The sequence below is a fragment of the Prosopis cineraria genome, unplaced genomic scaffold, assembly GCF_029017545.1.
Source record: "Prosopis cineraria cultivar Desert tree isolate PC_DT_omini unplaced genomic scaffold, ASM2901754v1 PC13, whole genome shotgun sequence".
NCBI lineage: Eukaryota > Viridiplantae > Streptophyta > Magnoliopsida > Fabales > Fabaceae > Prosopis > Prosopis cineraria.
This window is the reverse complement of record NW_026555344.1, coordinates 5,033,040-5,045,736: the sequence shown is the minus strand read 5'-3', so window position 1 is coordinate 5,045,736 and position 12,697 is coordinate 5,033,040. Positions and strand designations below refer to the sequence as shown.

The window sequence follows — 12,697 nt, the reverse complement described above, 5'->3', positions numbered from 1 at the left end:
TTCAATAATAGATTATCCAAGTCCTTTAACAAAGCTCCTTCCAAGTCAGAGTTCTCAAATGATTTCAAATTTTTCTTCATTTTCAAACACTTCACTTTTGCATCACTCACTGGAAAATTTTAGATCTGATTGGCATGTTAGTGTTCCTCCAAATATTGCAATAAAAATTTAAAAAAAAAAACGAGAAAACCTTAAGATTTCTGCATTTACAATTAGAATGGCAGGCATGCCCCTAGAACTACTTAGTAGAGCTTCTAATGTTTCATTATACCAAGGGAAGGAAGAACGGAGAAGAAAACAAACTCTGCTTTAAGAAATTTCTGAGATCATTAAAAGAATGCGGTCAGATGTCCTTGAATTTCAACTCTAACAGTGTAAAAAGAATCTTAAGATAATAATACTAGTCAAAAAAGTAAAACCCTGAAGAGCTTTTAAAAACCAAAAAACAAAAATGCTAACTCATCAGAGCAGATCTGCAACATTTGATGGCAACTCCTCTATGGTTACGTTATAGAACTTCTGAATGTCAGACAGCATTCTTGAATCATCCAATGTCACAAAATTTATAGCTACACCTTTCCTTCCAAATCGTCCACTCCGACCAATTCGATGAAGATAATTTTCAGGCTGGGTTGGCAGATCATAGTTGATGACAAGAGATACTTGCTGCACGTCAATACCACGAGCCAGGAGATCAGTAGTGATCAGAACTCTAGAAGAACCAGATCGAAATTCACGCATGATAATATCCCGAGTGTTTTGGTCCATGTCACCGTGGGTCGCCGATACAGTGTGGTCGTTGCTTCGCATCTTATCAGTGAGCCAGTCCACCTTGCGCCTTGTGTTGACAAAAATGACACTCTGGGTGATGGCCAGTGTTTCATAAAGATCACATAGCGTCTCTAGCTTCCACTCCTCCTTATCAACATTGACATAAAATTGCTTGATACCTTCAAGGGTCAGCTCATCGCGCTTTACCAAGATTCTCACAGGCTTGTTCATGAACTTCCTGGTAATATCAAGAGCTTCTGGAGGCATTGTAGCAGAGAATACTCCGACCTGAATCTTGCCTGGCAGTAGCTGGAAGATGTCATAGATCTGCAATACTAATTAAAATGTTAGTCAAGAATGAAATTAAATCTCTAACCTTACAAAATTCAAAGAGTGCTGGTGATTATGGATGCAAATTGAGATGATGATATCCAGTATGTATATGAAAATCAAGAAAAAGATGCCAGGTGAGTTAAGACAAACAAGTGAGAATGAAGAAAAATTGACAAACCTGGTCCTTGAAACCTCGAGAAAGCATTTCATCAGCCTCATCCAAAACAAACATCTTTATGTAATCTGGATGAAGTGACTGCCTCCGCAGCATGTCAAACACACGACCAGGAGTTCCAACAACGACATGAACACCAGCTTGGAGAATGCGCTGATCTTCACGAACACTTGTGCCACCTACACAAGCGTGAACCTTAACACCAAGGTAATCACCAAGAGCTCGCATAACCTTCTCAATCTGCTGTGCTAGCTCCCTTGTTGGCGCTAAAACCAAAGCCTGGCACTGAACTAAACCATAATCAAGTTGCTGCAAAATTCCTGAGCAGAATGTTGCTGTCTTGCCAGTTCCAGACTGAGCCTGTTGAATGACATCAAGACCCTTGCAAAAAGGAACAATTCCCCTCTGTTGGATTGCAGAAGGCCTCTCAAAACCTTCAGGACAAGAATCAGAAATTACACACATGATCTGGTAAAAGAGTTAAGCAACATTCTAGAAGAACAAAAAATATCTTTTTCTAGAAAAATACATCACTGACACTCATCCAAACGCCATATGCAGCATCCAAAAAAAAAACAGGAAAACATAGAAACATAGAGCGAAACAAGCTGAACAAATAAACGCACAATCCAAGCATATGTAGTTGGGAAAATAATATTCCATGGCCTCTGCTTAACATCACTAAGGCTGCAGTGAGGGAACATTTCAACAGTATAGATGAGAACATGCAAGTGTAAATAATTTCAAGATAACTGCAGAGGCAAAAAAAAAAAAATTACCATAAGCATAGATGCCTCTCAAAAGATTTTCTTGTAATCCCATTGCATCAAAAGTATCATAAACCTCATCATAGTTGGTGAAAAAGTCTTGTCCATCAGCAGAAAGCCTAAGCAATTGTGTAGCCATAAATCAAAATCCCAGAAAAGGCAAAAGAACAATGAATTAAAGCATACCAAAATTAGAATATGAAGTACACTAACTCACAATTCATTCATTTTAGCATCATATTGACGAGCATCAAATTGAGTTCCTTCCGGAGCCAAACCTGCCATAACTGTAATGAGGAAAATGTAAAGGAATGTTTCCAGAAACTTTCTGTGATTGCAAATGTAACAAGTTGGCACCTATTAAAAACTAGAAGTGTCTCCTCATAGCTAGAATTAGATAGATACTTGGGGAAGAGAAGGATAAAATGGTTAAAAGTTATAACAGACTAGAACATACTAAAAAAGTAGGCTTTGAAATGGTAAGTCATCTTTGTAAAGATAATACAAGTTCTCATGACAAAATTATAAGTTGATGATGATAAAATATGTAACAAAAGAGCCAAACTTGCAATCCACCTAGTAAGGAGTACAAGCATTAAACTTCTGCATAGATAGTATCTGGAGGTAAAATTTTAAAGGGCCAACAGATATCAGCAATCACGAACATTAACTGTCAGTGTTAGACACTGTTTTGCCCATTCCTCCAAGGTTTAGCAGATCTAATTCATGAAGGGGGTCCACAGACAGCCAGAAATAAAGGGTCACCCCAAAATAAGATGTCCATACACATCTCTAGGTCAATATATTCATTTATCGAAATTTTCATGAGAAGTATATAGCAAAAGAGCCAAACTTGCAATCCACTTGCACAGGAGTACAAGTATTAAACTTCTGCAATTTTAATATCTGGAGGTGAAATATTAAAGGGTCTGCGTATATCAGCAATTTTCAGTGTCTGAAACAGCTTTGCCCACACCTCCAGGATCCAGCATAACATAACTCCTCTATGAAATGGGTCACCAAGAAGCTAAAATCGAGGGGCAACGCGTAAATTTCAACATAACAATTCAACCTTCCATGCCACTCTATCGAGATGTAGCATGCATGCCATTAAGACTTTTTTTTTTTTTGGAAAAATCACATCTTTTGAAATATATTTTTTTCAAGCAAGAAACATATCACAACTATCAAATGAGGAATATCAAAGCACAAAAAAAAAAACTAAAAAATATACCAACCAAATATTGCAGAGACGAAACACCCATTTCTAATCAGACAAGTGAGTTCTCAAACAAATATTCAAACTTTGGGGGGTAAGATAACAAGCAAACGGCAAAATGACAATGCCCATAACACTAAAATGTTCAGAAGAAATGCTACCTGGAAAAATGTTGAATTCTCGCTGGCACAGCAGCGATAGAGAGAGACGACAAAAGAGCAGAGAAGGGAGAATTGAAACTTGAGAGCAGATTCGATGGGGAAACTAGGGTTTCCCAAACTCCTCGGATCCGAACCGTGGAGTTGGAGGGAGGCGAATGAAGTTAGGTTTAGTTTTTGTAGCTAAGAGGGAGACTGGAGAGGGAAAAGATAAAACCAAAAAAACACATTAAATTAACCTGGGCTTCCACCTTTACCCTCCTTAGGTCACAACACATGAATTTGCACAACTGCAAATAGCCAAATATAGTATGGTTCAAAATTAGCTTCATCTCAAATCATGAGTTAATGACTTGTTCAAATCCAATCTTCCAATATCTGATATTTAGTTAATAAAAATTCTATAACGTTAACAAATAATTATGTTACCAATTAATATTAATTTTTCCATATTAATTAGCTATGTATTTGTATTTTTTTTCTATAAATGATGGCCTTAATATTTTGCTCAAATAAAAAAATATTTATTTTTATTCAAATGAAAGAAGATATAATTTTTTTTTACTACTTACACAATCCTATTCTAGATACGGTTTAACAATAAATATAAGTATTTCTTTCAACAAAAATTTAAATCTTATGTTGTCATGTTATAAGAAATTAGTATTTTTCTACAAGACCCAACCCTTATTGATAAGATATTAAATATTTTGACAACAAATAAACCCAAGTTGTTGGCATGTTCTTTCTCTAGTGACATGATTTTACCTTATTATAAGGTTTTTCGAATCAAGCTTACAGAGAAGCTTGTAAATAGAAGTTTTGTAATGAGTTTTGTTATAATATGTTCGTGATAAATATGGGCAAGAAATAAATCTTATGACTATGGAAATATATGCTTCATGTGGGGGTATATGTGTGTAACTGAAAGAAACATGCATTATGTTTTTTGTTTTACTTCTTACACAGACAAAATTAGCTTCCATCACTGAGGGATGCTTTATTTTTCTTGACGATCAAGATTGTACTGTCTTCCCCTGTATACCTAATGTTAATTGTATCATGTTTTTTGGTAATTGCATCGTGTTTTTATTTCATTTTATTCTATGCACTAATTAATTTTTAATTATGATAGCAATTATCATTGAATTTGTGAGATAAATTAATTTATTATTAATTCTATAAAAAGAAAATATTAATTATGTAGATTTGATATAAATCGAGTCAATTGTTTGATTAAGATGCATTGTTCAATCCCTCGAGGTGTATATAAAGAATATTCTTTTAGGAGAAAACAACCATTTAAATTGCACTTAATTTTTTCGAGAAATTAATCTTATGGTTGTGGATTGTGGGAAATCGTATACCTTGAAAAACAAAAGAAAAATAATATATAACAATCATCATGAAAAAAAGGCAAAAATAATAATTAAAAGTTTATCATGTCCGTACGAAAAAAAAAGTTTTACCATGGTTAAAAAAAAAAATCCCATGTACTCGCGCTTTACTCTGACAAAACAGTCTATTGAAAGTTGAATATGTATAAAATGTAGACATATGTGGGTGTCTTGATTATATTTTTGAAACAAAATAAGCATTAATGTAATATAATTAAAATTAAAATATTAAGAATTTTAGTATAACTCAATTTTTTTTAGTAGAATCCTTTGTCAATTATTGATGAACAAAATACCCGTACCACGTGGTTAATGATAAGAGAGGCATGACACCAAACATTTTTATTGACAAAACACAATCATTAATTCCTATAATTTCATCAAATTTTATTTTTAATTATAATATTTTTTTTAATATTTTTAATCTCTATAGTTACAAAAAAAATAAAGTGGCCTTTGTTTTTAAGTTCCTATAACTTAATATTTTTTGGTGATTTTAATCTCTAAAAAAAACTACAAATATTAAAAAAATTATAAAAATTAAAAGAAAAATTCAATAGAACTATAGGGACTAAAAATTATGTTTTTCTTATTATTAGAAAAACTTGTACGTATCATTTTATATATTTAATAAACTTGTTTGTAATAAAATTAAAACATATGTACTTTTATATATTATTTACCTTCTACTTGTTAATATTTTAAATTTAAAAAATAAAATTTACTTGTACTAATTTGATTATAAACGAGTAGATTAATTAAACACGCGAGATTAAATACCCCTCTACTCCTTTATTAATTGTTACATCAAGAATTTTGGGTTGGGTGTTGGGTTCTTAGATTAGGGTTTGTTTGGATTTTGGTCATTATTTCATTCATATCATGATCTATCATCAATAAAATGTTTACTTATGGGTGACAGGAGAAAAAAAAAAATCAACCAATATAATGATTTTGCTTTGTATGAAGAGATATAGAAGCAACAATATCTCAGCAGAAGGCATGCTTCTTAGACAAGTATTTATAAGTTGCTGATTGGATTAGCAAAAACTTAAAACATATAGGATACGTGAAAGGAAAAAAGAGCGAACGATGTTAATTGAATAATCCTCCATTACATATTTTATAAGAATATAAAAGTTTTTTTTTGTTTTTATACTCAATTTTTATTTAATTATTTTTTAATTTAAATTATGTTGAATTATAGGTTCTGTGATTATTTTTATTTTAGACATTTTATATTATATCAAACACAATTATTTATATTTTATAAATAATAATTTTGAGGATCAAATAACACATCACAAGCATTTGAGACATTTATGTTTATAGTAGCATAATCTATACATTATAATCTTTTGTTGCCAATATGTAATATAAATTAAAGATTATATTTAAAATATTCATGCATCCATATTTATAATAATAATAATAATAACGATTAATGTTAATAATAATTATTGATAGGGGTCTCTTCATTTTTTTATCTTCACTGTCTCTCCATTTCTAACTATGACCATTTATCAAATCTATTATTGAAATAAATTCATTTAATGCAATAATATTAATAATTATATTTGGAAAATGGAGGACAAACGATGACAAAAACATGGAGAAACCCCTCTCCTTAAAAGACACAAACCACTCGAAATCAGTATATAAATAGCTCTAACATATTGTACTTGCTTCGTTTTATTGTTGTTGTTGTTGTTCTTCTTCTTTTGTTATTTATACTGGAAGATATATTAATTTCTATAATTCATTTATGAATGAATATTCACTTTTTTTAATAAAAAACGATGGTAAAACCAAACTATTATTTAACTAAAAACTATTATTACTTATTAATTATGTATATGTATGATAATTTATTAATATCCGAATGCTTTTATTATTTATATCAAAAACAAGATTTGTAAAATGCTACAGGGTGAAGTCTTTTCTCCCAAAATCTTATTTTCAACATGCGTGGGGTGAAATGATATTTCTGGTTCTTTAGTTCTTTCTTTAATAATAAAAAATTACAGGGTTCTTAGATGATATTTTACCAAAAATGAAACCCTCCGGCAGCTTGCAGCTGCAGGCTCGCACTTCTCAGCGTCCTTGACGATTCGGTTATTCCAAGGTTTTCGTCCTCGCTTAAGTTATTCCCCACCTCTTTCTCTCTCTACCTCTTTTCCTCGCTTTGCTATTACGGATCATTAGATCTTACCGATTCGAGCCAGAAGAAGCTCTTTCAGTTTGCTCTGAATGTATTAATCTTCGTACCAACTGCAATTCGAGGTAAAAGCTAACTCTTCATTTCCTTGTTCAATTTTTTGCATCAGCCTTCCATTTGGTTGCTTTCAAGACGAAGGAAATCGATACGGGTCATATAACGTATAAACAATTGCAGCTTCTGAAGCTTCGTGGTTTTTTAATGTGCTGGATTTGGCACAGTCCGAGGGCTACACAAATCATGTTTTTAGAAAGGGGTCTATGTGTTGTCTCTACGAGCTCTTGTTGCTTAGATCTTGGATACTTGTTATTGCTGTATTTGTGAGTTGTCTAAAGTTGTCCCCTTTCACGGTTCTAGCTTATGTGAATGAGAAGGGTTATCATTTCTTCTTCCGCCTGTTGCTGTCTCTAATGACTGACTATTACGGGGCTTTAATACGGTCAATCCTCTTAAATTACATGGTTGTTTGTTCTTCTCACATTATTTGGACCCCTTAACACCTTATCTGGTTGACGAAAATGTCTTTAGTAAGTTTCAAGGGGCAGCACAACACTTTCACACTAGTAGTATAAACAATAATAACAGAACAAGATGGAAGATATTCATTCATTCGAACTTTGTTTGGATGTTTGTTTGGTGATTTGGTCCAAGGAAGAAATAACTCAAGATTTCTTCACATCTGAATTAGCTTTAGTGCTTTTCATTCTCAACTCCAAAATACTGCATCAAGCACTAAAGAGCTCCTTTCCACTTAATTCTGTGCTAATGTTCCCCGTATTTCTATTCTTCTAGCCAACCCAATGACTCAAACTATGGAAAATTACTCATCACAGTGTAAACACAGACAAATATTATCTCCATTCATAGTGTATTGGAGAAAGAGCAGCAAATGAACAGATGACGCATTGGCTCACCACTTAGTTTAACTTTTAGGAGCTAACAATTCTGAGTTGGTGAAAATTTTCTTTTATTGTGTGATTTGCTATCAAAAGTCTATATCCTTCCCCCTTCCTTGAGGTATCAACTTCATAGAGAATGCTAAATCTTCTGTTACATGCTATCATTTCCTAGCGGTCAATGTGTCATGGAAGTTGCACAGGAACCAAATAGAAACTCCTAACTCCTCAGTCTTCACATAAGAAAAAGCTTATATATCCAATATCTCTCCCCCTGAAATAACTAGAAGAGCTGCCAAAATTGGTTATCATGGAAACATCTTTGTTTCACATAGGTTGAGTAAAGCTTTAAGAATTTAATATGAGTGCAATTGACACATTTTGTAAGTATAAATGAAAGTTGATGATAGTTATTGTTAGACAGTTCTAACAGCCTGAGTTTCTCCCGTCAAACTTCTATAGCCTTGTTAGGTGCATGTAGAGGAAGTCCCTTATTGGTCTTTGCAAACAGGAATCATCTTGCTACTAAACACCCAAGTTCACTAATTTTATCAACTTTTCCATGAGCCACAATTTCACTTCTTCAGTTCTTCCCAATTTAATCTACAGCCTAGAAGTATCCTTTAAATATTATGATGTTGACCATCCTAAAGGTATAAATGATTCAATGCCAGATTGGCAAAAGCAAAATTCATCATTAGTTTATTGTGGGATTGAAATTCTCTTGTGATATTATCTGTTTGGTGGCTTAACTATGAAATAATGCAAATTTTTAAGGGTTGAAGCTGTAAATTTTTTTATATTTCCAGGTTGTCAGATATTATTTTTTGTAACTTGTCTTAAAACCTAATTATTTTTGTTTCTATTATAATTTATCATTATGATACACCTTCCTTGCATTGTGTTATTCCTCCTGATATTGTGCAATCAACAAGATTCCTCAACTTCGGTGATTATTTTCTTTAAAGATTGAAACTCGGTTGTTTGAGTATATTGCCTCAAAATGCTTTCTTCAATCAAATTTGTGTGCTCAAGTAATTTAGAACATGTTGCATTGTCATGAAAGATGTTCTTACTTCACTGGATGCTAAAAATGAAGAGAGTCATGTGGGACTGGGAACAACTGATTGGTGAATTATAGATTCAGTAGACACATTTTGGCTTGGCTTTTAGCATGGAAGACTTTCTTTTCTATGCCCTTCAGAACCATTTGATCTCGTGTAAAAACCTTTGCTTCATTTCATCATTTTTCTTTATTTTAAAAATAGTAGTATTGTCTTTCAGATAGCTTTCTGGAAATGGCTGATAGCAATATATCTTCTGAATTACCTGAAGAGACTCAAAACCCCAACCCAGATGGGAATGCACCATCTGAAAGTGATCTTGCGCTGGAAACTATAACACAAAAAGTTCAGGAGTCTCTCTCTCTTGAAAAAAGACATAAATTTTGGGAAACCCAACCTGTTGGGCAGTTCAAGGATATAGGTGACACTAGTTTGCCAGAAGGTCCAATTGAACCTCCAACCCCCTTATCTGAGGTCAAGCAAGAGCCATACAACCTTCCTAATCTCTATGAATGGGTTACTTGTGACATCAACTCTGAGGAGACTTGCCAAGAGGTTTATAACCTTCTTTCTAACAATTATGTTGAGGATGATGAGAACATGTTCAGATTTAACTACTCAAAGGAATTTCTACGCTGGGCTTTGCAACCTCCTGGTTTTTTCAGGAGTTGGCACATTGGAGTCCGTGTCAAAAGTTCCAAGAAGTTGGTTGCATTTATTACGGGTGTGCCAGCTAGAATCCGGGTTCGTGATGAAGTTGTTAACATGGCAGAGATAAATTTCCTGTGCGTTCATAAAAAGCTTAGATCAAAGAGGCTTGCTCCTGTCATGATCAAGGAGGTGACCAGGAGGGTGCATTTGGAGAATATCTGGCAGGCAGCCTATACTGCTGGAGTGATTCTTCCTACACCAATAGCAACTTGCCAATACTGGCACAGATCTCTGAATCCTAAGAAGCTAATTGATGTTGGCTTCTCTCGGCTTGGTGCACGGATGACAATGAGTCGAACAATTAAGCTTTACAAGTTACCAGAATCAACGGTCACCCCAGGATTCAGAAAGATGGAGATCCATGATGTTCCTGCAGTTACAAGGCTTCTTAGGAAATATTTAAGTGATTTTGTTGTTGCCCCTGATTTTGATGAAAACGATGTTGAGCATTGGCTTCTTCCAAAGGAGAATGTTGTTGATAGTTTTCTGGTTGAAAGTCCTGAGACTCATGAGATCACTGACTTTTGCAGTTTTTACACACTTCCTTCTACAATCCTTGGAAACCAAAATTATTCAACCCTGAAAGCAGCTTATTCCTATTACAATGTTTCGACAAAGACCCCGTTGCTTCAGCTGATGAATGACGCTCTCATTGTGGCCAAAAGACAGGACTATGATGTTTTCAATGCATTGGATGTCATGCAAAATGAATCATTCTTGAAGGAACTGAAGTTTGGACCAGGGGATGGGAAACTTCACTATTATCTTTACAACTACCGTGTAAGGCGTTCACTGAAGCCCTCTGAGCTTGGTCTTGTGCTCTTATAGTTTAAACTTAGGAATTTGAGTATGCAATGGATTAGAAAGTGGATTTTGGCTTTGGTGATGAACCTTGTATGGTTTTAGACCTTAAATTTTACTTTTCCTTGAAAACAAATGAATTTAGCAGATTCCTTGATGGCAATTCTGAGGTGTCATTGATGTTTCATTTGGCAGAACTAAAGGAACTACAATTCTTGTATCAATTCTTTTGGTCATGCTGATTGCTATGTCATTTTTATGTTATAATGCTTCTCGTCTAACTCTTTTGAGCAAGGTTTATGTCATGATTCTGTGCTAAAAATTTACATGTAATGAATGAATGGGGTTACTTTCTCTAAATATGTTACTCAGCCCAATGTAGAATGAGGTTTTTTTTTTTAAAAAAAAAGAACGATGGAAATGCACAAGCCAGAATTGGAATGAAGTTAACAGTCAGGAGTACTATGACCCAAAGATGAAGCAGATGTCCGCAATCTTCGGGGTAGAACGAGGTTTGATTTTGCAACGATCCCTTCTCTTTTTCCTTTTGTTTTTCAAATATGCTTGCCTAGAGCTTATCGATCCAAAATGGGTTCTTTAATGCATATAATTGGTGTTCGAAATTGTAAAAATAATAAGCCAAATTTTGCCTTCACTACAAATGTGTTGCTATTTAGGGACTAAAAATTAATGTTAAGAAAATTGAATCATTCACTGAATTAGATAGATATTGGCTCACAGATCATGGATAAATTAATATATTATAAATAATATATGCTTAAAATAAAAATAATGCTGTTATTTAGTTTAGTTTTTTCTCTTGTTTTTTCCGTTGTATCCAAAAAAAAAAATTAATTATTCATAATAATAAAAATAAATATTTAAATTCAAAGAGAAATAATCTATTGTAAAAATAAGAAAATGTCTATTAATACTCCATCATATTTATAGAAAAGATATATATTAATTTTATAATTTATAAAAAAATATATTTAGAATATATAAATACATTGTTCTTGGATTATTTTTTCCTTTCGTACAGCTTATTAGGTGTAGATATGCATAAATCATTGATTTGAAACATGAATTAATTTCTTTTTCAAAAAAAATATGATATCAATTCAACTGATATAACCACCAATTTTCCAGGTTTTATCACTTTAAGGTCGATGTGACATGCTTTAACCGATTCTTTAGTCCCTGATTTTTCTTCATATTTGAACCGGACACCGCTGGTGGGGCAAAAAAACAGAACCAAACACTAAACTGGTTCCTGATTCAACTGGACGAACCAACCAATTCAATCCAATTTTTAGGACAATGTGAAAACCAGCTCATTCCAATTTTTTTTTTTTAACTTGTTCTTTTTTAGAATATTGTTTGGTTGATGATAAAACACAATAATATTATACAATCCATACAGCTAATGTCACCCGGTGAGATAATTCTTCTTGCTGTTATTATTGTTATATTATTTCATAGAATCAACTAATCATACATTTCCCCTATTTCATAAATTCAGAACAAGATAAAATAAAATGAACTTGCAAATTCCAAAATTCTCCAGAATTTATTCAAATGGTTAAATATGTTTCTACTACAATCTTAAACATGATCAATCCCAATTGACCACAAAATGGAGAATTCACGGTCAAAAGAATTTGTTCAGATCTTAAAATGGCCTCCCCAGTCTTAAAAAAGAACAATCCCTAATTTTGTTCTCTCAAAAAATCGAAAAAGGCTTTCATGAAAGCTAGAAGTTCACAACCGGAGACGAACTAACTAGCAGCTGTTTGATTGTAGAGATAACCAACCTCGTGCAAGAGTACATTAGATTATACGTATATGAATTTATAGGTTAAAGTAATTGAACACACTAAAGACACAAGTCTCAAGAGAGCATGAGACGTACTCCCTCTGATCAAAAATATAATTTCCTCTCAACTACTCTTAATTCAAAATATAAACAACCTAATACATACTTTAAAAAAAAATCTCATTTTACTCTTTGTATTTGTTAATCTGGATACTAGCATAAAACGTATCTCGTACTTATCATAGAGTGCATTAGTAGCTAAGACCAAGAATAAAAAAGAAAAACAATATATATATTTTTTAAAAATGATGACTTTATTGGTATGCAATTTTTTTTCTCTTTTACTACTTATATTTTGATCTGGAGGGAAT

The 12,697-nt window shown here is 33.0% G+C and overlaps 2 protein-coding genes and 1 non-coding gene across 3 annotated transcripts; 1 reads left to right on the top strand and 2 right to left on the bottom strand.

Annotated features, from left to right (window-relative positions):
• Nucleotides 1-305: 305 nt before the first annotated feature.
• Nucleotides 306-3,620, bottom strand: LOC129290845 (eukaryotic initiation factor 4A-8). Its single transcript, XM_054927890.1, has 5 exons — nucleotides 3,427-3,620; nucleotides 2,264-2,333; nucleotides 2,059-2,165; nucleotides 1,283-1,713; nucleotides 306-1,098 (listed from the first exon to the last, which is right to left on the bottom strand). The coding sequence occupies exons 2-5, from the start codon at nucleotides 2,329-2,331 to the stop codon at nucleotides 463-465; spliced, it is 1,242 nt and encodes a 413-aa protein (XP_054783865.1). The 5' UTR covers nucleotides 2,332-2,333; nucleotides 3,427-3,620; the 3' UTR covers nucleotides 306-462.
• LOC129291938 (small nucleolar RNA snoR98) lies at nucleotides 2,590-2,701 on the bottom strand. The gene has a single exon (XR_008588829.1). It is a non-coding gene; the product is annotated as a small nucleolar RNA snoR98 (small nucleolar RNA).
• A 3,244-nt stretch (nucleotides 3,621-6,864) lies between the features above and the next one.
• LOC129291793 (glycylpeptide N-tetradecanoyltransferase 1-like) lies at nucleotides 6,865-10,777 on the top strand. Its single transcript, XM_054929319.1, has 2 exons — nucleotides 6,865-7,103; nucleotides 9,219-10,777. The coding sequence occupies exon 2, from the start codon at nucleotides 9,233-9,235 to the stop codon at nucleotides 10,535-10,537; it is 1,305 nt and encodes a 434-aa protein (XP_054785294.1). The 5' UTR covers nucleotides 6,865-7,103; nucleotides 9,219-9,232; the 3' UTR covers nucleotides 10,538-10,777.
• Nucleotides 10,778-12,697: the final 1,920 nt, after the last annotated feature.

Bases quoted from the DNA above. Each gene is read 5' to 3' on its own strand.
- LOC129290845 (XM_054927890.1), bottom strand. From the start codon at position 2,331: ATGGCAGGTTTGGCTCCGGAAGGAACTCAATTTGATGCTCGTCAATAT. The intron at 2,166-2,263 runs GTGAGTTAGTGT...ACAATTGCTTAG, and splicing joins GATGCTAAAATGAATGAATT to GCTTTCTGCTGATGGACAAG. The intron at 1,099-1,282 runs GTTTGTCAATTT...TTAGTATTGCAG, and splicing joins CTCGAGGTTTCAAGGACCAG to ATCTATGACATCTTCCAGCT.
- LOC129291793 (XM_054929319.1), top strand. From the start codon at position 9,233: ATGGCTGATAGCAATATATCTTCTGAATTACCTGAAGAGACTCAAAAC.